The following is a 27,498-nucleotide window of genomic DNA, read 5'->3' as shown; positions in this document are numbered from 1 at the left end:
CTTGGTTTTGCTTTTATCTTTCCCTTCAGAGAGTTATTCTCAGTTCTTGGCTTATCCATCACTTTTGGCCTGTACATTACAAGAGCTGCAGTGCTGTTTGGAGATGTATCTTGCTGCCACTGAACAAAGCACTGGCAGGTGTTATATAGGAAATTGGGTAATTCTTGCTAATACAACTCTTGGCAGGACTTCAGATAAGGTTCAGGCTCTCCTGTGGATGCCAGAAACAGGCTTGGTTGTAGTAGGTAACAAAAGAAAATGTTTATTATATTAGGCCCTTGTGATAACTTTCTGAATAGGTGTATTTTGAAGTATTCACATGAAAAAAACAGTGTAGTGTTTATCTTCAGGCTTCATCCTCATGTGAGTTACTTTTTTTTCACGCAGATCAGAAGTGATATGTCAGAGACTCTGGATGAGACCATTCCACTCACTAAAGACAAGGTGCTGGAGAGGAACCACATCTGTACCAAAGTTGATAAACTAGAGGTTTGTTCACTAGAAAATTTACATCCTTCTCTTTATATGTTTATGGGTTAACTGTCCAGGATTTTATATGGAGCACTCATATGTTTATGGCCCTCTACTGTCTTGTGTTTGTTTTTAAATCAGTGTGTTTACCCATGGTTCAGCACATGTAAGTGTTTATGGTTTTGGAACATCACTGAGTAATTTATTGCTGTGGTTCCACAATTAAAAATGGTAGATGAAAAGCATTAGTTGTGGTTTCAGTGTTAATAATTATGCTAATAATGTTAATCTGTTTTGTGACCTGAAGGAGTATGTGTGAAACCATTTGTAACCAAAAATTCAAGTCTCACATGCAGTGCAGATGTACCCATCTTAAATTGCTGGGTGTTGTCCCAGGCCATAGCAGAGATCTCTGAGCTGCCCTGTTCTGCTGTGGCTGCTCCGGTGTTTGTTGCAGTGTGACTCGCTGTCTGCCCTCCCCATGGTTAGTGAGCACTGTGGTAACATTTGTGTCAGCTGAGGGCGAGTGTGCCTCTGGGAGGAGTGGATGAAAACAGGAGCAGAGAAATTGTGTAACGTTTCAAACCGGTTTTAACTGACTCGAAGTGAAACCAAGTGGTTGTGCCAAATCTGTCTGCGGCTGTCCATCCCTTCCCCCTGTTCTGTGGGACATCACTGCAGAGGTGCCCCTTCAGCATCTCTTGCCACGGGAAAATTGAGACTATCCTGACAATATCTGTAGGTGAGTTTACATTGTAATCATAGTGTCCAACTTGGGTATCTTCTCTCTATAGCCTTGGTCAGACAGGGTAAAGAAGTTTGAGTGCCCCTCTCTGAACAGTGTGTGTATTTATTTCAGCTACATTTTTTCCTCTTCTAATTAAGCAAGGATGCCATTCTAAATGCAAGGGAAATCTCCTTCTCAGTGTTCTGCAATTAGATTTCAAAATCTTATAATTTTTTTTCATCTTTCACTGTGGTTTTTTGGGTATTCAGAGATTTGTTTCATAAACACTTCCAGCGCACAGTAACGCTGGGAGAGGGATCTAATCCGTAGGAGAAAAGTGAGTAACCAGGATTCACTCTTTGTGTTTGGAATATCCAGAGGTGGGCTGAGAAGAAAGGACCTTGTACTAAATATAAATTACAAACATGCCTGGGTAAGTGTGACGGGTTCTAAGAATATAAAACCTCCAGAGGGAACAGAGCAGAGGAAGGAACTTTCTCTTGTGAAGTTTCTCTGTGGGAGAAAAGCTTTTCTGCTGTAAAGCTTGAACTTTGTATGGGAGAAACTGTGATTTCAAATCTTTTTATTCAAAGATGTTATCTGTGCCCTGGCTGAATGGGGTGCAGCAATCTTAGAGAAAGGACAGGAAATCTATTTTAGAAAACTTCAGCATGTGGAGTTTAAAGAAAACACCAGTATCTCCCAATGGAAGAAAGCTGAACATTAGCAACTCTTGCTGTTTTGCAGCTTGTGATAGCTGGTGTTTTCTTAAAGCTAGAAATTTTCTTTCAATGTCGCTGGCTGAAAATATTGTCAAATATTTATTTTTAGCATAATTTTTAACCCTTGTGTAATTGCAGGGAAAGGCTTATAAAATCATAACCTGTAAAAAATCTCTTTTGAAGAAAAAGTGCACATTTGTTAGATAACTTTTCTGGAGGCTTTTTATTGTGTATTTCTTTCTCCTGATGTTGTAATCTCTGCAACAACAGCTGCTTATCTGAGGTGGGGTTTGCTGTCTTGTCTGGGCTGAGGTGCTGGCTAATGGTTTTTCCTGGTACCTGGGGTAGAGTCTCAGAAATGGAAGTGGGAAATTGATAGTGGAATATGAAGCATTCTCTGTGTTACTTTATTGGTTCAGCTGAGCTCAGTAATGAGCAGAAATTATTGATGAGTTAGACTGAGAGACCTGTACTTAAATCCTTTCCAGTGGCTGCTGGTGTAAAGTGTGGATGTGGAATCCCAGCCTTCTGGCTGCAGTCTCCATAGACTGATAGGAGATTGATTCTCAGAGAGAAGAAAGCTCAGGAGGAGTAAGGAGCTGTGTAGAGTTTGTTTTGCTCTGTGTAGAAGACATCAAACTGAGTCTTATCAAAAATAAATCATGGGAATAAGAAATCTTTCCTATACTGAGACTTTGCATTTTTTAACTTCTGCAGATCAGCCTTCAAATGTAACTTGATGTAGGTGTCAGCCTCACTCTTTGCTATATATTAGCAGTTCCTCTTCTCGAGGACTCCAAAGCAGCACATATTGGAATTTCTGTTACTGTCTTTGCTGCTGACAATGTGTGATCACATATATGTCACGCTACTTCTTTGTGTCCTAATTTACCTCACAAGATAATGTTTGGTGTTTCCAAAGTGCTACGAGATTTTTCTGACAGCCTTGAAGAAAAATATTTGTTAAATTAATACTCAGCCACAGCAGATGGGAAAGATGAGAGGAGAGAAAATAGAGCAGAGTATTTCAAAACTGGGGGTGTAGTATGTTCATATTTAAAACTCATTAATTTTCAAGTGCTGAATGCTACAAGCCATTTTCTTAATAATGGAGAAAATAAAAAAATCTGGCGTGTGCTAAAATATTTGATGTTGAGGACTTTGGGGGTATGTTCAGCTTATTTTACCTGCAGCTCTGCTTGAAGTTACTCCAGACCCTTTCTGACTTGGACTGATGCATTAACTGCTTTGGCAGCCCCAAAAAGGTCACACTGGTTGTGTGTTGAGAAAATGAACACTTGAAAATGGGAACATTCAGGGAGGGGATGCTGCAGGCCCAGAAGTCAAGATTTCAGCTGTCACAACGCTGAGACAGTTTGCAGTTTTTAAGTGGGCATGAGCAGAAGTCAAAATACAAAATACAGCCTATTCCCATGTGAACCAGTTCTGTTGGACTGTGCTTAGAGCAGGTGTAAAATGTCTTTGCACTAGACATTGTTAGACATGTCCTTGTCAGGCTGTGCAGAGCAGGACAGCACAGTGACACCTGCATGCAGCTCCTGTGCTGAGTTACAGACACAGCCATGGGGGGACGTGGCAGTGTCACCGCTGCTCTCGGGGGAGAGTTGGGGCAAAGGAGCTCTTGTATAAACAGGTGCCACTCTGGGGGGAAATCAGCTTTTAATTGAGCCATTGTGCTGCAATGGCAGAAAAAACCCCCATTTTCTCATTTATTTGCAGCAAAGAAGTTAAAATAACAATCCAGATTCCCTTTTTTAATCAGTGCTAAGATTGGCTTCTGACTTCCTGTTCTCTAATGGGAGGGATTAGGCCCTTTATGTTTTGAAAGAGATCGAGCCAATTCCTGCTGCAAAATTCCAGTACTGAGATCAAATGAATGAATAAAAACACTCAGGAAAAACTTGATTCGTCAGAAAGGCACCTTCATTAGTGCTCTCATCACTTCTCTGTCATAGGAATTGTCTTCAAGCTATAATTGCATCTCACTGACAAAGGTTTCTGGCTACATATGTAAAGATTTGTAAAATGCTGCCTTTCTGTAAACTGGTCTGATCTGTGCCAGCGAGCAGGAACCAGAGCTCCTCCTCTGAGTCAGTGCCAGGGACTATTGGTTAGTTCAGCTGGAAATGCTCTCTGCAGTGCACGGTCACTGGGCTCTGGGAAAGCAGGGAAACATCTTCCTTCAGCAGCATTTTACATAACATTCCCTGTGCAGAGTTAGAGGGAATTACTCCCAGAGCAGGTATTGGCTGGCACCAGTCAGTGGCAGGAGCATCTCCTCACCTCCCTTTTCACGTTCCTGCACTCCTGCTGTAGGGATGGAAGTGCCTGGGCAATGGGGATGGCTGCAGCTGGGTCAGCTTCCCTGTCTGTGCTTGCAATTCTGTCCCTCCGAGCTCTGTGCTGTATTTATACTGTCAGACAGGGCTGGGTGTGCTCAGGGTTACGAAACAACACGTGTGAAATACTCACCCATCAGGGCTCCTGTTCATAAACCTGGGCTGTGCTGCTGTCAGCTCTTAAAAACCCCAAAGCAACAAAAGAATAAAAGCTAAACCTTGGCTGTTGTGTCTCTGGCATGAACACCCCAGGGCCAGCAGGGCATGTGCTGGGAAAAATGTTCTTGGGTCCCTTTCTCAGCAGAATCACCTGCCTGGATTTTTCTGGCAGCATCCCAGTTGCTTTGTTACAGGTGCTGTTTGTACAGCTGGTGTTAAGAGACATTAACCATGTTTCCCAAAATATTGCAATTCCCTTACTACAAAAGGATGACTCTGCTCCCTGTTTCAGGGTTTCCTTGGTTATGCTATTTTTCTCAGTTTATGCTCTACCAGCTACACGTTAAATTCTAGCTGAATGTAAAATTCTAGTTAAATTAGATGAAGAAACACCCTGCAGATTGCATGATGTTTGGGGTTAAAGATCTCAAATGGACTTCTATACACTGAGAATTTATGTTCTTGCCAACCATAGTTGTGGTGACCTTGTTGGGAAGTTTGTTTTACCAAATTTCTGTGGGTTATTGTCTCCACAGCACATTATGCTCTTCCACTTAGTGCTGCAACCATGCAATATATGCTTTTGGAACAGTGTCCCACCAGAGGAATGTCTGTGGAAATTGTGGTCTCAGTGTGACAAAAGCAAAAATTTATGTGTTTATTTTGTTCCTATTTTTAATTCTGCACAGAAAAAGAAAAAAATTAACCTTCGAAATTATTATCTGTTTATAAACATTTTGCTTTAAAAAAAAGTTCATAATTTATACTTGGGGATCAACGGGGGTTGAAAATCACTGCAACTGTCTTCATGCAAGCTGTTCTGTCTTTGAGCTTCCAGTTTAATGTATGCAGTCTGCCACGTTAATTCTTGAAGTAGCTCTTAAGTGGGAGGCTGTAAAAGGGGTGATCTTGGACCAATATACTTTTGAAAATAGGAACTTGAATGTTGCAGAGGAGACACTCGTCTGGTTCCTCGTGTCAGAACGGTCTCAAGTAAATAAGCAATTTTAGAGTAGTCTTCAAAACTGTGAAAGGGGTTAATGAAATCTCTGCAACTCTTTGTAGTACAGGGAAAGCTACTCATAAAGTGAATTCAAGTATCTGGCAAAGGGCAGTAAGGAAGGAATGGAGGGGAGTGATACTTAACCATATGGGTTTCATTGATGCGGGAGTGAGTGAGGTGTTGGAAATGCAAAGTGAGTTCAAGAAACACCTGAGCTCCTTTGTTCAGAGTGAAGAGCTCGACTGGAAGTAAAATGGTTCAAGTTTGGAGCATGAAGGATCTGGGAACAGATGAGGGGTTTTTCACTATAAAGAATACCTTTTGTTCAAATATTTGTGGCATGAATTTGTCCTGCTAGTGTCCTTTTTTCAGAAGGACACACTGAATGTCAAATGAAACACCACCTTGGTCAAAGCTAAAACAAAGCTTCTACCTTCTTGTCTTGGCATCCCCTAAGTCCCAGGCACAACTTTGGGGCAAAATGTTGACATTCCCTAGTTTTCCAGGGGGTAAGAAGTAAGCGGGTTTTATTTTCAAGCTGATTTTTGAAAAGAATGAGTTTAACCATTGCCTGTTTGTCAAAACGGAGCACATTCCATCACCGGCCTCATCCCTGCCGGCCGGTCCCTTTTCCGTGGCCTCGGGCACTCTGGGTTGGTGTCGTGGTGCTGTGGAGAAGGCGCTTTGCTGCTCCGCAGCCTCCGAGTGCCGCGCCGAGCAGTCCTCCCTGCGGACCCGCGGGCACCCGCGCATCCCCGATCACCCCTGCGCATCCCCGATCACCCCTGCGCATCCCCGATCATCCCTGCGCATCCCCGATCATCCCTGCGCATCCCCGATCACCCCTGCGCATCCCCGATCATCCCTGCGCATCCCCGATCACCCCTGCGCATCCCCGATCATCCCCGATCACCCCTGCGCATCCCCGATCACCCCTGCGCATCCCCGATCATCCCTGCGCATCCCCGATCACCCCTGCGCATCCCCGATCATCCCTGCGCATCCCCGATCACCCCTGCGCATCCCCGATCATCCCTGCGCATCCCCGATCACCCCTGCGCATCCCCGATCATCCCCGATCACCCCTGCGCATCCCCGATCACCCCTGCGCATCCCCGATCATCCCTGCGCATCCCCGATCACCCCTGCGCATCCCCGATCATCCCTGCGCATCCCCGATCACCCCTGCGCATCCCCGATCATCCCCGATCACCCCTGCGCATCCCCGATCATCCCCGATCACCCCTGCGCATCCCCGCGCATCCCTGCACATCCCTGTGCATCCCCGATCATCCCTGCGCCCCGCCCGCCAGCACGGCCCTGCCCCGCCTCTCCCCGCGCGGCTCCCTCGCTCCCGCACACACACACACCCACGGGCACTGCCTTTTCCTTCCTGATTTTCCCGGTGTCGCCATTCCAAGGCAACAATAGCTGAAAAGGCTGTTTTGCACAGGTGCTTTTGGTTTGAGCAGCGAGACAGAGCGAGTGCGTGCGTGCGGGTGTGAGGGAAATCAAAATAACCCCGCGGTTTATGGCTCTGCGAGGTCAGGTTTCTCCCCTTTCGTTTTTGAAGAGTCTTTACTCAGCAGTCACATTTTTTCCTTGTGGTAAAAAACGCAGCCGAGCAGATGGTGAGTGTGAACACACGGACTGCAGCTCTGCCTGGAGTCGGGAACAGGGAGCTGGGGCTGGCACTGGCTCCCAATTCTAGTAGTGTTTACGTGGTAATGGATTTGTTCCACTTGAAATATCCAATGGTATGTGCTGGGTTCAGCGGTCAAGGGATCCTTTAGGAGTAATCGAGGAAAGCAGGAGGTTTCTAGACACTGAGTTTGTGGATTTTTTTTCCTTTGACTGATTTCAGCATTTTTGCCATTAATATGAAACTGCAAAGAGAGCCAGAAGGAGCAACAGTGGATAGAAACACACAGCCTTTAATGGAAGGGAGCCTACAAGACAGATGGAGAGGGACTATGTACAATGGCCTGGAGTGACAGGACAAGGGGGAATGCCTTCCCACTGCCACAGGGCAGGATTAGATGGGATATTGGGAAGAAACTCTTCCCTGTGAGGGTGGGGAGGCCCTGGCACAGGTTTCCCAGAGAAGCTGTGGATGCCCCATCCCTGGAAGTGTCCAAGGCCAGGTTGGATGGGGCTTGGAGCAACCTGGGCTAGTGCAAGGTGCCCCTGCCCATGGCAAGGGGTGGAGTTGGATGCTCTTTAAGGTCCCTTCTAACCCAGACCGTTTTGTGATTCTATATTGGACTTTGAGCACCAGACACCTTATGGCTGCTCCATATTTGACCATGTGGTTTAAATTCTATTGAATGTTCCTAAACCTTTGACAAGGATTTGAAAAACAAAGTACTATGTAGCAAATCAGGAAACACTTTCATATTTCTCTGTGGTTTCCTTCTGCTCTTGCTCTGAAAGTATGAGTGCTAGCTATTCAGTGGGCTGCTATATATGAATTAACCCCTCCTGTCAGAAAAATGGCCTAGAAATATGGTGACCGAGTTCAGAACGTTTTCACTTCATGCATAAGATTCCTTACTACACATGCTCTCATAACATCTGACACTGAGCCAGCTCCAGGAATCATATTCATAGTAAGAAACAAACACTGCTTGATGGTGATTAAACATCACACCCACTTGGTATTTTACACAGCAAGTTTCCCTCTGCATGGAATGCTCCGTTTGCAAGAACTACCTAAACTGCAAACCAGGCTTCCTTGTCAGGCAACCTGTAAACCTGAGGGCACAGGAAGAGTTAACATATTTTACTGTATGAGCAATTGGTGTCAATATGGGATGTTTTAAAGGCTTATTTGATATTTCTGGCATTAGTTTTCGAGTTTTGTAAAATTGTAGATTTTAGTCTTGCTAGGGCTTGTGCAAAATGTTCCTCCTCACTTATGGCAGTTTGTTCAAACAGGACTGAAGGCCAAGTTGCTCCTGAGAAAGGACAGGGGACCATACTTAGCTCACCTTTGACTTGAAATGTAAGGTCACAACTGCTAGGAAATACCAGACTAATTGCTCTGAATATGCCCAAATGTATCTTTAATACCTAAAAACTGACAGTGATTTCCTGTACCCTTTATGAAGCTTCTCTCCAAGCAGACAACGCTCAGTTCAGCGCGTTGGAATCTGTCTGTGAGCACAGCCAGCCCCGCAGGGCATCCTGAGGGAATGTGCGGCTGTGTGAGGTTATGGGGTGGTGACAGTGAGGTGTGGTCATGTTGCAGTGATGGTGGGGTTATTGTGCTGTGCCGGTGCAGTTCCAGTGTGGTTATGGTGCGGGTGTGGAGTGGTTACAGAGCAGTTGTGGTGCGGTTCTGGTGTGGTTATAGTGCCTCGCTCCTGCCGCGGGCAGGGCACACACCGGACCGAGCCCCGCTAGCCCGGCCCCTTTATTGGGCTTTGGGGCTGTGTGACATCATTGGCAGCCAATCAGGAAGTGCTTTAGGGCAGAGTTTAAAGCTATTTCATAATATATTTATATTCAGTGCAGGTATTTTTGGGCTTCAGTAGCATTCATTTTGTCGCAGAGTCCATGTGTAAATATGGCTTGGGGGAAAACCGGGCTGAGAAGGGCGCGTTTGCCCTTGGTTCTGTACTTCAGCGGGGCGGCGAAATGCTGCAGGACGCGCGGCCGGGGTGATGGGGATGATTTCGCAGTGACTCTGCGACTGGTGCGAGTTCCCTGCTGGGCTGCGCCTGCCTGGGCAGCCGGACCTGCGAGAATTTCCCAGGCTGCTCTGGTTCGCCAGGAACACAAATGCAGGACAGTCTGCGGGGAACGTGTGCGGGGGGGAGAGTCTGCCCCGGGTTCACCCGGGGCTCAGCTCACTCCCTGTAGCAGGACCTTGAGGGATTGCAAAACTATTACAGTAATTTCCAGACTGTAAACAACAATTTTTGCTATCCGTTGTTACTAAGACAAAACAGTATTTCTTTTTTACAGAAGAAAGAAACAGAGGCTTGCATCAAGGGTGGGACTATCAGTACTTTTATTTTTATTTTGGGCTGATTCTCCCCCAGCTTAAGCACTGTGGATGTGCTCGTGCCAGGTTGCTAAAAGTCACGTATTCACATGTGTTCCATGGCAGGCCTGCAAAGTGTAAAAGTGCAGTGTTGGCTCCTTCATCCTCTTGGGATCCCAAAGATTTTAAGTGCTCCTGAGCAAGAGGCTGGGGAAGAAGTCTTTCAGGTGCTGGCTGTGTCTCCAGCAGGCTGTTCAGTGTTCACAAAGGATTTAGAAAATGAGGCATACAATGGGATGAGAAGGCTTGTTGACATAATTATTTTGAGATCATAAAAGGGAATGTCAGCTGCAGAGAGCTGCAACACTGAGAATGGGAAACTTGTAGCCAAAATGATGTGTCAATAAATTAAATGTGATGCACGTGGGGATGATGTGAGGGAGCCTCACGTGTGTGGTGTTGCTCTCTGAACCAGTATTTTTCACTAAAGAAGGAGATAATGAAATAATCCAGATGGCCTCATGAAAACCTTCAGCTTTCAGGTTAGTTACAGAGAGAGAACATTGAAAGTTAGGACCTATTAGGAAAAGTACAAAGAAAGAAAATCAAAACTGCCTTGTACCCCTCTCTACATCTGTGGTTTCATCTTTAATATTGACTGGTGAGTTGGAACTCACTGTTGTAGTTGTAACTAAAAGAAGATTTATGTATGTTAAATTTGGTCAAAGTAATTTAGCAAAGTTACCTTTCTATTTCTAGGAACCCATATGCTGCAAATTCCTATAGGTTAGGGGAGCATTCCAGGCCGGAATGCTGCATACTTGCCCTGTTTTTATGCTCTAAGCATCAGCTGTTGATCTCAGCTGGAAACAAGTTCCTCAGCTTTGGCTGGACCATGTAGGCATGCTGGCTATTCCTGTATTTGTGGGCAAATTTTTTCCTGGGCTACTGCAGAACAGCATCCCAGCTGCTCACTAGAGGTTCACACACAAGCCAGTCCTCATTGATCTTCGTTTCCTGCTGTATTACTCTTGGAAGCTGAGTGTAATTTTCCATCTCCTATGACTTGTGGGTGGGTGTCAGTCTTTGTTTGTCTGAATGCCTTCCCAATGAGCATTAGGATATTGAATATTTTGCCAGGTTAAATCTAACACTTCCAGTTTTGCCACATTTCCAGTATCTGCTAGGTTGTCCAAGGTGCCATGTGCTTTCAGTTCCCATTGCCTTCTCTTCTTCAGGCTGGAGGCACCAGCTGTCTCAGCCTCTCCTCATCACATCCATAACCTGAGCACCCTGATTGTCCTCTTGCTGGACTTGCTCCCAGTGTGTCAGTTCTGCAAATCCTTCACGTCCTGGGGAGCCCAAAACCAGCCATGGTACTCGACTGAGTCTCATGCCGAGCTAGAGGGCCGTGATCAGCCCCCCCAGTCCGTAGGTTGTGCCTGTCCCACAGCAGGGACAGGCACAGTGTTCTCTCTCTGCCAGAGGCTCTGCTGAGTCAGGGGCAGCTTCTTGTCTCTGAGGACCACCAGGACTTCCTTTCTTGCCAGCTGTTAACTAGGTTGACTCTTTTAACCACTGTTTGCCCTTACTAGGTCTATGCTGACTGTCCAATCACCTCTTTTTCTCTGAGGTGCTCATAACCTATTTTCATTAGTACTGAAGTTAGGCTGAACATCCTGTGGATAAATTCCTGTATCCTGCTCCTCAGCCTTCTGGAAGTCAGGTATGACATTTGGCTTTTTTCCAGTCATGAAGAACCTCCTCTGATTGCCCTGACACTTAAGCTGACTGACAGCAGCCTCACGGTGATGTGAACCAGCAGCTTTAGCATCCCCAAGTGCATCTGTCTGGTCCCAAAGGCTTTGTTAGAGGTTGGGGTTTTTTTTGCTTTTTTTAACCAGCTTGCTGTAATAGTGCCTGTTTGGATCTCCCCCTGTCTTAGGCACTCCTTTGGCTGTGCCACTAAACAGGGATCTGGGAATTCTGGGAGCGGACCTGGCAGTAAAAACCAGGGCAAAGGATGCACAGAGTTCTCTAAGAGGTAGAATGAGAACAGCTGTGTCAGAGGGGTGCTGGGAGGGTTTCTGCCCGTGGTGCTTCTGCAGGTGGAAATGCTCAGTACACTATCATTATTTGCCTTGGTTTGCCTCATTCCTTCCTTCTCTCCTATTCCCTTTTGGCTTTTCTGAATATCAACACGGGAGGCAACTGAGAGGCTGAGCCTGCCCAAGCTGGGCAATCTGCCTTAGGAAGCCGTGCAGACACAGACTGTCAGACCAACCACAAATGGCAAGAAAACACATCCAGACTTGCTTTTTTAAAGGACATGCTCCTTCTGGCAAGAGCATATTGGGAAAATGATTCTATTAGTGAGAAGCTAAATCCATCACTGAAGAGCAGAAAACATGGTGGGTGACAGGCTTAAGCACAAGGTCTTGGACTGTGCACATTTTGCAGTGAGGTTTTGAAAGCTGTCACTTCTCTGTCCCACACTCTTGTGGCAGGAGAAGAGCTGCTGCATCCTTGTTTTCTGTCTCCTTACCAAACAGCCAATAAGCTGTACCTTCCCATGGCTTCAGCAAGATTATTGATCTGTGCAGATCATTATTGCAGCTGCTGAACACGTCTTTGCTGAAGAGATTGAAGGTGAAAAAAGGGCACACTGTTGGATTTTTTCCTGTGTTTTTCTAAATTCTCTCTGAACTTTATGTATCTCATTATTATTTATGAAATAAAAATAACTGTTTGGCAGTTTTTACGTATTTTCATCGTATTGTGCTTCACAAAGGGAAGCCTGATTTATCCTTCTCTTTGGGAAATTATATATATAAGTGAAAGGTTGTCATGAATGGCCAATTTCAGGCAAAGGGGGGGTCTATGTGACCCCCCCTAAGCTTTCTGGAGCTTGCAGGGTATTTGCTTTGCTTGAAGTGCTTGAACAGAATGTTTGGAACAACAGAGAGGAAAAGACTTCTGTATTTCTTCAGAAAGAAAGTTCTGCAGCTTGTGCTCCCCATCCAGTCACATTTTGGGCCTGCAGAGAGATAGTTTGATTTCCTTACCTGGCTGAGATAGTAAAGCTGCTCCTATGGAGAATGGAACCCGACTCCTGTAAGGAGTGCTGGGTAAAGTATAACTGGTGTAGGAGATAGGCAGGAACTGAGCTCCAAAACTTGTGTTCTGAGAACTGGCGTGGTTTGACACTGCTGTGTTTGCCTCAGGACAGGAACTTCTGTCCTGAAGAGGAGAATTTCCACCCATACTCTGGCTTTTGCAATGAATAGTTTTGGCTCATTCGTACAAACCTGCCCTCCTCAGGGGTTTGAGGTGCTGGGCCAGGCTGGGCCAGGCTGGCTCTGATGTGGTGACACACTTCCTCCTGTGCTGGAGAGAAAAATCCCCTGGGGGAGGAATGGGGAGCACAGCTGGAGGCACTGAGGTTTTAACCAGCGCTGCAGGCGCTGCAAGAATTCCCCTGATGCAAATCTGGGCTCTGCTGGGACTTGCTGTCCCCTGGGATGTGCTGTGCCACCTCTCTGCCTCCCAAGGTGCAGCCTGTCTGATGAGTCTGTAGGGCTGGTGTTAGGTTATCTTCAATCTCCAGCCTGGTTTGGAGTTGCCAATTAAAAGGTGATTCCTCGCGGCTGGTTAAGAAGCTTCTGAGAAGTTGGGCTGGTTGGCTGAGGATGAGCCCCAGCACTGGTTTTACACTGAGGGTTTCCTCCCATGCTGTGTTACATCCTCAGTGCCGTGGTCACTCAGCACAGGCTTCCAGAAGAGCTCAGGTTTGTTTTCTTGGCACAGTGGGATTGGTAGCCCCAAAATGGGAGATAAGGATGATGATGGAAGGCAGCCTGAGCAAAAGTGGTCTCTGATGTGGCAGTAGTGGATATCTCTTTTAGTAGAAATGAAAATTATTTTACCATTGTTATATAAACTATACTAAAAATCAAGACTGAGAGGAATCCAAATAATAATTTTTTAAGTTTTGCTGGAAAAAAAATGAAGTTTGCTTGCTTTTGGAGCTGCCAAAGAAAGAGGTTTCAGCTTTTGCTCTGTTTTGATTACTACAGTCAGTCTAGGTATTGATTTTAATACCTGCAAGAATGATCAGAGTTGAAAAATAATTATTGCCAGAGAGCTGAGAATCCCCTTTTATCTCTGATAGCAGAGTTCAGATGTGTGTTGCAGGTCTCTGTGGAGAGGTGCTCCTTGAGCTGCATTGCTTTCTTTGGGTACCTGCAGCCGTGCTGATCCACTCCAGAAAGCTTGGCAGGCCTTCCCTGTAAACTAACTGGAGCAAATTTGTTTATTGGTGTCAAGGGAAAGGTGCATTAGTGCTGCTTCAGGTGGTAGGCAGCAGGTGTGAGAGACATGGATTCAGGAGCTCTGGGAATGGGAATAGTATTTCAGGCAAAGTCATCACCACAGTCCAGCAGAGGGGATTGAAATATTTAATTGTTGTTCCTTCCCTGGCTTCGAAGAGGCAGGATTGATCCAGGGCTGAGTTCAGAGGGATAAATACCCCAGGACAGTTACTGCTGAATTACCAAGGCTGTACATCTGGTAGCCTGAAAGGAGACTTTTATTTTATTATTTTTTTTTTGGGGGGGGGGGGAGATGTGGAATGATCCCTGTCAGAGTCAGAATGAAAGTCCAATTTTTCAGGGACACAGAATGTGGAAGGGCAGCTTGGTTTTTCTGCATGAAATAATATCCCTCCCCCTTTTCTCAGGTAATCTGCTCTTCCCTCTGTCTGTGCAAGTAGCTCCGTGTTTTAGCTGTAAATAGCCTGGATAACCATCCTGCTTGGAATAGGGTCAGAAATCCTCCTGGTGATGGCAAACCTTTCAGGTGGGGAACTCGAGGGCTGTACCAGCCCTGCCCCTCTGAGAGCCCAGACCTCCTGTGCTGCCCCAGCTGCTTCCCAGGGGAAGCACTGCCTACTCTGAGCTGTTTGGGAGCCCTTTGGAAAGAGAATGGACAGGGACAGGGACAGATGGATGAACTCTGGGCTGGGCTAATGGTCCCTGAGGGAAGATGCCCTCCATCTGCCTTATAAAATCAGTACTAAGGTGGATTTCTGGACCATCTTGTTGAAACTTGGATGGAAGGGAAACGATTTTCTGTGTCCACATCAGCAGTTCTTGGAGCACTTGCCTTAAATGTGGTGCTGCTGTGTGAGCTGACTTTAGCCTGGCTGTGGAACTGATGCTGAGCAGGCACCCCCCCTCAGCCCAGCAGTTATTTCTCTTCAGTCAAAGGTACAATCTGACTGACTGTGAATTAAGCTGTTTGCTGGGCGTGACACAACCTGGAAGTGACCACCTTTTGACCCAGCTTTGCTGTTCTGATGCTGGGTTGCAGTTGTCAGAGTAACCTGCTCTTAAATGGGTCATTGTCTCCCTGCTCCGTGTTTCCAGGGTCTGGCTCTTGGGGGCTTCAAACTGCCTTTCCCAAGGGTGCTTTCAGTACCTCCGACGGTGTGACACAGTTTGTGTCCCTGGATAACTCGGCTGCCTGTTCAAATGCCACTGACTGAAGTCCCTACAGCTGCCACCAGAAGTTTTAATCTTCCAGGCATGATTCTACATGCCAGTGCTTTTATTTGCCTGCAAGTGCAGAGTTGTGTGGACTTGATTTTTCAAAAGCTCTCGCAAATGTTTTAATCCTTTCATTACTACTATTTGATCAGGCCTCATCTGAACATGCCTTACTGCCTTGCAAATGCTAAATTCCTCTGTAATTCCTTTAATCTTTATTTCCTCAGTTTATTCCCTCATTGTTGGATCTTTAAAGTAATAGAATCCACGGGTACAGGGCAGCTCAACAGAGATCTGATTCCAGCAGAGGGCTGTGATCTGGCATTTGTTAGATGGTGACTCACAGGAATCCAGTGATCTAGAGGTGAAAAGCTATTTGCTTCTACTTAAACCTTTCTCTTGTGATGACTTCAAGAGGCTTTGGAATTTCAAGATACTTTCTCCCTCTTCCCCCCTTCCCCCTCTTAGCAGACAACCACATCACCTTTCCTTTGAGTTTCCCAGCACCTGCCCACAAAGGAATTATTTCATGTGCAGCCTGTGTGATGTGCACAGCACAGAGGTTCCTCTTGCCCCTGTTGTTTAAACCTGGATGGCATTTGTGCCACTGTGGAAAAGCTTTCCTTGGACCCCTTCCTTGGAAAACAGTCACATTATGTGGATTGGGGGCTTTGCCTCTCACTTCCCAGCGGTTCAGCAGCTGTACTCCAGGAAACGAGTGAAATAGTTCCTTTAACATAAGCTGGTAACAAAAGAGTTCCTCGATGAAAGTTTGGTGTGGTTGGACATAAACCAGGAGGAGTCACTTTTGGAAGTGTTTAAGGTACAGTTACAGGAAGTCACCCCCAAAAATTACCCATGTCAAGACAGTATAGAGAAAGCATATGGTATCTGCAGTCAGAGAGGCAGGTGTGCCTGTGAGTCAAAATACCTGTAATACTATAAAAATAACAAGGTATTATTCACCAAAGCATCAGATTTACTACAGCAGGGATCCCAAAAGAAATCAGTACATTCTCATTGCAACGGTGGCATCCTTTGTTAGGAGGAATTTTCGATAGTAAGTGCTAATAGTTCTAAAGTAGCTGGTTACAAACCAGAGCGGGAAATCCGGAGCCTATTTTAAAGCTGGTTTGAGAGGCTGTGTCCGTAGTGAAGGTGGATTGCCCTGGGCAGGGCTTTCTGCAAACAGATTGGCACCCAGATCGTTAAGCTTAATTACTGCAATTCACAGCACCACCTTGTTTTCTCCTGGTATGAACACTGGCAGTGCTGCCCTAGAAATGGGGGACAGATTATTTTCCTTGGAATATCGGAGTGACCATTAACTTTCCTTTCTCCCTACTGTTATTTCGGGTAAAATACAGACAATGCTCGTGTTCCACCGCGAATTGTTACAGCTGGCTGTTCTCGCAGCTGCTCTGCTTCGGGTTTGCTTCGTGCTGTGTGAGCGGGACCCCTGTCCGTCCTGCCCGTCCTGCCCGTGCTGTGTGAGCACAGCTCCAGGAGCCAGTACCAGATCCCAGGATAAATGAATATTTTCTATTTAATTAGGCCTCGGTGAATGTGCAGAGCCAGCGTCTATTCCCAAGAATTAACAGTGGATGCTCAAGAAACTTTTGTAAGCAGACACACGGCTTGAAACACACGAGTGAGAATTAAATACAAATTAATGGGAGGATTACCTTTAAATAGCAAACTACCCTCTGGAAAGAGGTGAAGTTTAGAGCCTGGAGAGCATCAGCCTCATGGGAAAGACAGGCTCTTCCTTTTCCATTGAGACTGGGATTTTAGCTAGAGGTTTGGATTGCTGCACCACAGAAAAAATGATTTTATCTCCTCAATTCAAGATTAATCAATTATTTGAATTCTTCAAAACCCCAGGAGCAAAACCAAATCCCTTTCTGTATTTCTTCTTAGTCAGTATTTTCCAGTGGTACGGATTCATTTGCATTTCTCTGTGCTTTAAAACTAATTTCCCCTGTGTTCTACTCTATTTTTATCTGCTCAATATTAACCCAGCAAAAGTCTGTAGAATCAGGTGTGAAAGTAAACAACTTCACATTTTCAGTATTGGTTACAAAGGCAGTTATTACTATTGGAGAGCAACTTCAGCCTGAGATGCTGATTCTACCCCCCTCTTGTCTCTTTTACCAGTCAATCCCCTCAAGTATTATTTCCTGTTCTTGAGCAATAAGATGAATTTCTGCCTTGTTCTCGTTCCACAGACATCCTCTGCCAGCAGCTTACCCCTATGACCTGCCAGAACTCCACTGAACTGAAGACTTTTTTCCTGTGGACTATGTAAGTACCAAGTATCCAAATAATTAAGCTTTGATAACCAAAAGGTTTCTAGGAAAGGTGCCTGGGATTATTCTCAGCTGTTTGTACTTCAGGACATTATGACTGTATTTCATCTCAGGTCTTTGCCTGACAGCTCTGAGGGAAGGCAAAGATTACTGATCCTGTGGAGATGAAATGTTTATTCTGGGATTACATCACAGGAGTTTGCACTTAGGTGATGAGCTTCCAGAACCAGTGAAGACAATGTACAAAAGCTCACTTTGGTTTACCCTCATATGTTTTCAAATTTAAAATGATCAGAGGGTTGACAAGTGCTCTAGTGCAGCCCGTCAAACCTGCCAGTCATGTGCCAACACTGCCAGCTCCACAAATGCTCAGACTGTAGAGGATGTGAAGTCAATGGCAAAATTTTAAAATTCAATAAACTGCACGTGGCTGGAGCTTCCAGCACTCTTTACACTCTTTATTACACAGGGGTAGTGTTTTACAAGCTGTTGTGTAATACAACTTGAATGATATGAATAAACTTTCTGGACCTTCTGGACCTTTGGATGTGCAATTGTGGAATGCAGATGTGACTTAGCCAGGACCAGGAGTAGCACAGTTCATCTCTGTGCCATTTTTAATGTTTTTACTTCAAAAGAGGCCTAGGGAAACAAAACCCCCTCAATTCTCTGAATAAGGAACAGAGGAGGGGATGTACCTTTCCAGTGATTGGCTTTGCATCCAGTACAATACAGAGAAATGGAAAAAAATGCCTGTTTTAAAAATGCCTGTGGAAAAGCTCAAGATGGAGAACCCACTGCAAAGTCTGTAAAGGGAAAAAAAAGCCAAGCTTATGGTGAAAGTAAAGCTGCATGGCTGTAACCATGGAGACCAAAGCTCTTCTGATGCAGAAATAAATGAACACAACCTTTTCATATTTATTAGTGGGACTGATGATGAAAGATAAAGTCAAATTAAAATATAAAGCAATAGAGACAGAGCAGGTTGCTGCCTCTGCCCCTGCAATGCAGGTTATTGTAATGGATCACTACAAATGAGCTGGGGTTACAGAGAGGCAAATTAGTTATGAAAGGAACAAAACACTCTTAGTTATACCGACCTGTTTATCCAAATATCAACTTCTTTATTACAAAACTGGAGACAGTGCACACAACATATTCCTGAAATCTTTTGGTTCTGATAGAAATGGAAATAATACCATAGCATTGTATGAGATGTGTGTACTACACAAAGGGAAACTTTCCTGTAGCTGTACTAGTGAATATTTGACACCTGCTAATTTCTTGGTAGCAAGAATGACAGAGTTTTCCTATAAAAATACAGGGTGAATATTCAGGTTTGTCTTGAAAATACGTGTCAAAGGGTCAAGTGAGTTGTTGCTACAGAACTGTTACTGCAGGACAGGGGATGGCAGCAGGAAACGTTGCTGGAGCTTTCAGGAAGATTCGGAGCTCGTGCAATAAACCTTCGGTGCAGATCTTTGACATGATGTTGAGGGAATGTTTTGATTGAGCAGAAATCCCAGGGCAGGGAAAGGATTAAGGTTAAGGGTGGCTTTGGTGTGTGAGGGACTGGACAGAGAACTGGGAGTTTAGGAAAGCTGCCTGTCTGTCCCTGCTGCGAAATCCCTGTTCATTTTGGGGGAGAGCTGAGTGGCTGTGCCCGAGGGTGGAGGGGAGGGGCTGGAAGGAGAGGAGCACTGACAGGGGAAGCGAGGGAAGTGTCCTGTGGCACCAGGGTAGGTCTGTGTGTGAACAGGGCTTCACCAGCACAGCTGTGGCTGTGACACCCCGGCACAGAAGCACCACAGCAGCTGCCGTGCCTGTCTGGGGCTGCCCTCAGCACCCTGGGGGTGACAGGGCACAGCAGCTCCCACCTTCTGCTGCCCAGAGCTGGCATGTGTCCAAAAACCATGTCTGTGCCAAAAACTACTGCTCAGTCTCAGCTGCTCCACCCTGCAGATCTCAGAGTGGATTTAAGACAGAAAACTCACTTCACTTCTCTTCAGTTCCAGTGAAATGGCTGAAACAAAGAAGAGTCTTAATGGTCTTTGTGCTGCTGTGCTCCCAAAGCCCAGGCAGCCTCCTAGTTCCGAGCTCCCACTGGACACAGGGAATGTCAGTGGCAGCTTGAGCTGCTCCTCTGTGAGCATAGCAGGAGGGGACCAGAGATCTGCTACAGAACTTTGTAATGGCTGTAAAACTTGGGTAACTTCCAGCTCATAAAGTTACAATGGTGTGACATTACACATGGTGTTAATTTACACAAATTGGGGTTAAGGTTCTCCCAGTTTTATTGGGCTCTTTACCTCTTCTGCTTTTTGACTTCCTCAAAAGTGTGGTTAGCCTCAAATCTGAGGGGAATCCGAGCCCAGCCTCAAATCCACATTTGAAGAGTAACTGATTTGAAATAGTGGAAAGTTTACGGCAAAACTTAAAATAAACACCCTCCATCCTTCTTGATATTCTGGTAAGAGACTGATTTTGTGCAAGACCTTTAATTTAATCACTGTATAAAATGCTATTTCCTGGAATTTTCTGGCAAATGAAGTGCTCCTAGAGAGTTCATATTTCAGTTTTAGTATTCACTGACTACACCCAGGAGTTCAGAATATTTAACTACAGAGCTCACTAATACTAAATTTACCTTGCCAGATATTGAGACAAATCTGGTGCAGGTTGATAAAAGGATACCAAATTGCTTCTGCCATTGCTTGATAGATAAAGGCTGCTGTACTTTGGGTTCAAGTGTTTTGCAAACACATTTGTAAAATCCCTTAAAGCCAAGATGAAGGACACAGAATAAATTCTGAAATGTCTCAATCTTCAGCCAGCAGCTGCCTGCAACACAGTGGGAGGAAGGAACACAACCAAGTTTTCTTAGAAAGGACTCAGCTTTTCCAGGACTCCCTGCCTGGAGCTACTGGGATACAGATCAAGCCACTGACAGCTCTAAGTGGTCGTTAACAAACTCTCACCTGATTTACTGAAGTCATTCTCCATGAAATAGTTTGGAAAACCTGCTCACAAAACAAGTTGAGGTTCAAGTTTTCTTTTAAAGCAGAGAAACACAAGGAGCTCTTTTGCTGATGTAAGTGCCAAAGTGTTTTTCCTGTATTGTTCTTGAAACATCTTCTACCTCTGGAGTTCAGAACTGGGAGCCGGACAGTCCAACTTCCACTCCTCTGAGGTAAAAAAGCACAACAAGAGTTGTGTCCCTTCTGTGAGGGGGGAAAGAACAGGACACATCTAAATCATCTCCACCTCCAGGTACCTGTTTTCAGTCATCACACACAGAGTTAGTCCAACAAATCCCAGAAATGCTCATTGCAGTGTCAGCAGCACATGGAGCAGAGTCTCAGCTTTGGCTCCCAGGGCCAAGTACAGTTAAACCCACCTGACTGCTCCAGATCTCTGGGAAATGGTTTTGCTGCTTAAAGTGTTGGAAAACACAGAATTATTCCCTCCTTTACAACATCAGTGAGAACTGCACAGGTCAGTTTAGTTCTTGTAAAGTATCAAACAGTAGGAACTGGGATTTATGAGTCCCACTCACTGCTCTGATGAAGAACAGTTTTGTTGTCATCACAACTGGACTGCCCTCAGTAAATCCTCAGCTTGCCTTGCTCAGCTGTCTGTTCCCTGCACATGCCCACAGTGCAGGACTGGCTTGGCCAAACCAATCCCATCTTTGAATAACCTGATTTTTAGTTTTCCTGCTATCCAAATTACTCTTCCTTCCAAGCCAAGCCCAGCCTGTGCTCCTCCCTGTGGGAGTGGTCAGTCTTCCAGCACCACTGCTCTGCTGTCCCTCAGGCCACAGTGCTCCAGACACAGCTCTGGGGAGGGTTTTTAGAGGTGAAAGCAATTTCCATTCACTGAGTACAAAGGGATGGAAAAGGCAAGGAATTCACAATTTCCCTAGGATGGAGAACAAGCAAACCACTACAGTTCTATTTATAACTCTGTGTTCTACAACACTGAACAGGAACAACAAATTTCAGCCCAAGTTGGCTGTGCAGATTTTCAATATCCTTGAAGGACATCACTCTATTCAGTAAGTACTAAACAGGCCCCAGCAGGGCTGTGGAGCACTTGGAAAAACAAAGGAGAAAAAAAAAGGAATGAACACAGCAAGGTGAGATTTTCTAACCAGGAATGTAGCAGTTGCATGTAATAAAGCAAATATTTACATTAAGCACAATACAGCAATTTATTTAGATGCTTAAATGAAGAATACAAAGGGAAATAAAGATCACAAAATTATACATACTACAACAGTGTGTCATATATTAGATGGTATAAATGAATACAACACCTTGTTGGTGTAAACTAAAGATAAAACTAAATATCCAAACCCAGCACTTTGTCTCAGTGTGCTGCTTCAACACAATACACTTTTATACAGATCTAAAAGGTGTCAAAATTAGTAGCTGCAAACTTGTTTCTTGCATGTGATTTTTCTTTTTTAGCTTAAAAGATTTCAGAAAATGGCTCTGAAATACGTTTGTCATCAGTTGTCATGTCAAGGATATTCAGAACAAGAAAATTCTATAATACAACAGAGCCCAGATATATTTTTATGTTGCTGGCCTCTGGTTGGAGATTGTACAAGGTTATGTGCAAAAACTAAGTTTGTCAAAATTCATACTAGAGCAGTCTCAAGCTTTGCTAGGGAAACTAGATACAGCATTTATTACACAGCAGGGCAACACTAAAAAAGAGAAACAGATCTATGATGGGTACACAAGAACAGTTCCATAAGCTTCACTTGAATAGGTCTAAAAGACTGTACAAATATACATTTCAACTATTCAGAATGATACATGAAAAGTCCATTTCCCCAGAGTCTGCTATACAGGTGCACCGGGTCGCGGCCGCGCCGCCGAGAGGGGCATGTTGGAAAGACACAACTCAACATGGACAAGGTGAATAAAGGTTGGAAATGCAGATAAAATAAACCTCTGCTTTTCTCTGTGTGCATTCTGGAGCCACCAGCATATCCATTTCACATTAAGTTACTGTGCTCATCCCAGCCGGAATTCTCAAGCCAGAGCAGCCAAGAGCATCCGTCCAGGCCCACTGGGCCAGCAGTGGCCACCCCAGGCCAGGCCGAGCCCTGGGAGCAGTCCCAGCTGGGTGAAGCTGCGCAGTCCCACTGCAGGGGTGTGGGGCAGTGCAGGCCGATGCCAGGCCGTGCCCGGGCCGCTCACGCCTGCTGGCTGCTCAGCTCCACTCCGGGCAGGCTGCCGTGCATGGGCTCGGCCACGGCGGCCGCCACGCCCGCGAAGGGCTCCCCGTCCTCGCTGTCCATCGCGCTGCTCTGCCACTCCATCTGCTGACTGGACAGGCTCTCCTCCATCTCCGATGTGTTCTTCCATTGCGACTGGTCCTTAGACCAAAACTCTTCTACTTTTCCATAGGAACGATTCTTCCACTTTGACTGTTCTTCATCACTTTCGGATCCGCCCCCTTTGGCCTCGACAGCTGGTTTACTGCTCCCAGCATCTTCACTTTGGGAGGATTCATCTGTCCACACTTCTGGTTTTACTTCTGATGTATTATCTTCAAAATCTGAGACCTGCTGGGAACCAGGCCCACTTTCAGACTGGGAAGCTCCATCCTTCCATTCCACAGCATCATCCTGATCACCTTCGCTATCCGAAATGTCCCCTACCAGTTTTGTTGGTTCTTCAGCAGAAATAATCTCTTCATATTTAGAGCTTTCCTCTTGTTTTTGGTCAGATTTCTCTGGAGACTGTAATGCATTTTCTTCCACGATTTCCTTGGATATGCTGTCCTCGGGGTTTTCCCCTGTGCCATCAGATGTGGGTTTCCCACCAACGTCAGAGATGCGCTGACCAAAGGGACTACGGCTTTCGTTGTATTCCTCCTCTATATTTTCATAACTGTCTGAGGAACTCTCATTGTCTTTTTCTAAGTTGATTTTTTTATCAACAGTCTTACTGGCATTGACTCTGGAGTTCTTTTCATCGTGGTTTTCGAACAGCCATTCAGCATCAAAATCCATTTCGTGTTTGACTTTGTTGAGCTCTTTCATGTTGAAGCCGAGCAGCACCCCGGGTTTGTACTTCTCACAGTCCCGGACACATTTCTTCCTTTTGTTACTGAAGTGAGAAGCGATATCAGATTTCCAGAGCCACAAACTGGCCGCCAGCTTTTCGATCTCTCTCCTCGTGGGGTAGGGTTGCTTATTGAAATATTTTGTAAGAAATGTTTTCCTGGCTTCATAGGAATCATCTTCATGACCCTTGGGGTCCAGTGCGAGAACTACGGGTTCTTCAGGCTTCTCCTCAAAGCCAGAGGGGGAGTCCTCGTCATCCATTTTCCTTTTCTTCATGAGTGGGAACTCCACGTGCTCGTAGGTGCGTTTCACCGGCGCCACGGCCGGGGACTGGCCGAGCCGGGACGTGCCCTTGTCCTGCCCGTTCTGGGTCTTGCCCACCCCTCTGCAGTGCACCAGGTGCAGCGTTATGGTCGAGGCCGTCATGTTACTCGTGTACACCCCGAGGCAGTGGATGCACTTGTAGGTCAGCTTCTTCTCCACGGGGTGAACCGTCTGGATCACCTGATGCCTCTCCCGTAGGTGATGTGCAAGAGCATCAGAGATGGGTCCTTTTAGGATTGAAAAGCACAGAGGACACAGAGTTTTCCCCACATCTTTTTTGTACGGCACTGCTGCTTGTGGAGAACTTTTGACGGGTACGTCAGACTTCTCCTGGATTTTGGGCTGTGGTTTTGGCGGAATGGGGGGAGTGTTCTGAGCATGGTAAGCTACGGATTCAGCGGGAGCATCTCGCAGGTTGTAGGTGGTTACAAGGAGATGTATGTTCGTGTGACCGCCCTGCTGCAATGTCAAATCAAAGGTTAGAGTGGAATCAGTCTTAGGTCCCATTTCTTCGTCCACGTGAACCATTCTCATGTGAGCAGCCATCTTCTCCACGTCGTTGAAGGTGGAGCGGCAGTAGGGGCAGGACAGGCCGTGGATCAGCATGTGGTTGAGCAGCGTGTCGGTGGGCAGGTAGCGGTTACAGTAGAGACATTTGCTAGTGAAGTTGTGGATCTTCATTATGTAGTTGGCGACCGCAGGCACCTTCTCAGCCTTGTGCTCCTTTTCAAAGTGGACACTGTACACGTTTTCAGGGAACAGCTCGTTGCAGATTGTACAGATTTTCCACTTCTGTGTGGATGATGTATTGACAGAAGAAGGACCTGTAGCAGCCACGGGGGATTTGGAGCCAGACTGGCCCAAAGCCCTGGTCGCTGCCTGTGACTGGGACAACGAGGTCTGTTTGAGCTGCGTCGAGGACAGCGAGGAGGAGTTGGCAGATTGCAGCGAGTACCTTGCTGAGGCCTGGGACCTCTGCTCCCCTCCAAGGGTGTAAGGCCTTCCATTCCCACTCGCTGAAAACTGTTTCATGGTTTGTGATTGCTGGGAAAGAGAAACGGGCGCGTTTCCACTGAGGCTGAGCCTCCCCCCCGGCTGCCCAACGTAACTCGGGGGCACTGATTTGACCCCGTAATTGTTCTGTTGTAGGTGAACATTTGACATCATATTCACTCCTGTGGAATTTAACGTAGGCTTTGGTATAGTGAGTCTGTTCATCATCTGCTGTGACGAGAGAGACCGGACACTTCCAGCGGAGAGGGCACCCATCCTCTGGGGGAGCCCCATAGGCTTTTTATCCTGGGGTTTTGGAGCTATGAGCATCAAAGGTTTAGACCTTGGAACCACGACATTAGTGTGACCTATCATTGCAGTGACCTGGTATCCGATCCGTTCATGGTCTTCGATCACGTGCTGCACTAAAGCTTCGTAGGATTTCGGCATGAAAAGGCATCGTTTGCAGTGGATCCCCCCCTCCTCTCGGGCACCGGAGCTCAATGGAACCGCACCATTGAGGGACTTTTCCCCTCCCTTCGCTATGTAAGGAGCAGCAACGTGCTGAAAATGTTCCCTGTAAATGTGCTTTCGAACGATCTCGTAGAGCGGGTCGCGGTAAGTGCACTTCTTACAGTAATAAACAGCTTGTTCCACACTGTCAGCCTGCTTGGGTTTAAGGCTCTCGTGTTTGTTTTTATCTTTGAAAGTGCTGATGCCTCCACTCGGTGTACTGGCATTGGGAGCATGGAATATTTTAATGTGCGTTTCCAAAGTCTTTTTGTCCGCGTTGAAGGTACAGTAGGGACAGTTGAGGAGAATCCTGTTCTCAAAGTCTTCGCTGTGAACATTCCGGAAGTGGCTTTTGTAGGCTGAAAAGAACTTCGAGGAGAATGGACATGCACTGCAGCAAAAGGGCTTTGTCCGATAGTCCTTGAACAGAGAACAGAGCACAAACTTAATAGTGAACGACAGTTTTTAGGAAAACAACATCCACTAAATATTCCCAAAACAACGTTTCTAAACAATACTCACGAGACCCCCTGCAACCATCCCAAACCTTTCGACTAATTTCTTCTCTCCCAGTTCTGGCCTCCTAAGAAGTTTATCATCAGAGCATACATGTGATGCGCCAGGAGGCCCCTCAAGAGTTTAACCATGACCTCAGCAGGCAGGGCTGACTCAGAAGCCTCTTTCCCACCAGTCACAAAAGAGCCTCTTCCCTGCAGCTGAGCTGCAACAAAAGGTTCCCCATAAGCTCATTTCTGGGGGAAAAGGCAAACAGGATTGTTTGAGGAGAATGAGACTGTATCCAGATGAGATACTTCCCACCTAAATCTGCCAAACTCCTAGAGATGTAAGATGGATCTATAACTTCAGCTATTTCAGTGTCCTTATCCATTACACACTTTAATATCAAAGATGGAATTCAAAACCTATTTTTTGGTGAACAAAAGGATTTCAGCTTACCAAGACACAGACTAAGGCTACGCAAGCCCTTAAAGCCACCAAGCCTTTTCATTTTGATCAAAGCACAAACCTTATTTTTAAATCAACCTCGACTCAGGAAAAAAATTTGAAAATTCCACCCTTGCAGTTTCCCTGCAGCTTTTCCCTTTGTTACATTTCATGTGGTGCCAATGCAGTTCTTGTCAACTGATGCACCACAAACCAAAGTTTCACTGGCCTTAGAGGTGGCCACGAGCAACCTGGCACTTCAGGGGAGGCAAGACATGGAATTCAAATAGTTACAAACATTCCTCGTGGGTGTCAGAACAAGTCCTGCGTGCTGAGATACACACAGATCACGTGAAGGAGCTGGAGATCTGCACTGTTCCTTTGCACAAGGAAGCAGGAATATCTGCCTCTGGGCACCTGCTGGAGCCTCAGACACCTGGAGGGCTGGAGACAGGTCACAGCAAACCAACTAACCAACACCTGCCTCCTTTTATATTACAATTTTTGTTCTGGATTAGCTAGAAAAAGGGACATCAGTGTATTTTATGGAACAGAGTAATAAAGGGACATCTTCAGATTAACACTAGGAATCCATCCCAAGTCAGGTTCCTATTTCCTCTGAGAGCAATCCCTGACCTCTGACAAGAGGGATTGCTTTGTAGAGAGGATTCTGCCCTCAGTTACTGCCCTCAGTGCAGGTTACTCTGCACTGCACCATCAGGAGAGGCCACTGCAGCACACACAACCTGCTCTAACCAACATCAAGTATCATTTCCTCCTTCCACTTCTGGCTCAATTCAAATTTCCTTAATTACTGGCTCAGAAACACCTCAACAACAACAGTTCCAGTGTCACTGAGTTGCTGTACAGAACCAGGTATGTCCCAACCACATGTGGGATTACAGCTTCTGGAGCCCTTGGCTGTGGCTGCCAGGCACTGACAGTGACCGTGCACAGGGCAGCAGTGAGATGTGTTCAGTTCAACAACTTCTGAAAGTGATGGAAACAGGGAATAAACCATCCGGGAAAGGTAAAAAACTTATCACTGACTGTATAAAACTGTTGATCTTTTGACAGGAAGGCTGGTAGAATTGTGTTAAGCATGGAAAGAGGTGGGAATGGGCTCTTGTGTGCAGTTGTTTGACTTGAGCAAGGTTTCTGGAGCCATCAGTTCTCCAGTACTGGCCACCCAGACTTCTGAGACACACCAGGATTGTAACTCAACACAAAAACATCAGAACAAAGCACACAGCTTTTTGCTGTCCCTTGAGCTGCCAACACAGGATGAACCATGGGGAAAACTGCAGGAAAAGCTCTTGGCATGTTTGTGAAAGGCCCTTCAGCACGAACCAC

General features: G+C 45.9%; 1 protein-coding gene and 1 long non-coding RNA gene across 11 annotated transcripts in view; one reads left to right on the top strand and one right to left on the bottom strand.

The window, feature by feature from the left end:
• LOC135423701 (uncharacterized) overlaps positions 1-27,498 on the top strand; it is a 39,262-nt gene that overhangs the window by 5,336 nt on the left and 6,428 nt on the right. For 2 of the 5 annotated variants that reach the window (XR_010434910.1, XR_010434906.1), the window contains exons 2-4: positions 388-489; positions 17,205-17,280; positions 18,610-25,351. This is a non-coding gene — a long non-coding RNA (uncharacterized LOC135423701). Of the gene's footprint in view, positions 1-387; positions 490-17,204; positions 17,281-18,609; positions 25,352-27,498 lie in introns of those variants that run through there. The other 3 variants (XR_010434909.1, XR_010434908.1, XR_010434907.1) reach the window with 3 other exon arrangements.
• Positions 21,474-27,498, bottom strand: part of ADNP (activity dependent neuroprotector homeobox) — a 26,294-nt gene continuing 20,269 nt past the window's right edge. For all 6 annotated transcript variants that reach the window (XM_064674208.1, XM_064674209.1, XM_064674210.1 and 3 more), the window contains one exon: positions 21,474-25,620. In XM_064674208.1, the coding sequence (XP_064530278.1) occupies positions 22,495-25,620 (3,126 nt within the window). In that variant the 3' untranslated portion in view covers positions 21,474-22,494. The remainder of the gene's footprint in view (positions 25,621-27,498) is intronic.

Source organism: Pseudopipra pipra, chromosome 17 (assembly GCF_036250125.1).
Source record: "Pseudopipra pipra isolate bDixPip1 chromosome 17, bDixPip1.hap1, whole genome shotgun sequence".
NCBI classification, from domain to species: Eukaryota; Metazoa; Chordata; class Aves; order Passeriformes; family Pipridae; genus Pseudopipra; species Pseudopipra pipra.
This window is presented reverse-complemented; position numbering and strand designations above follow the sequence as displayed.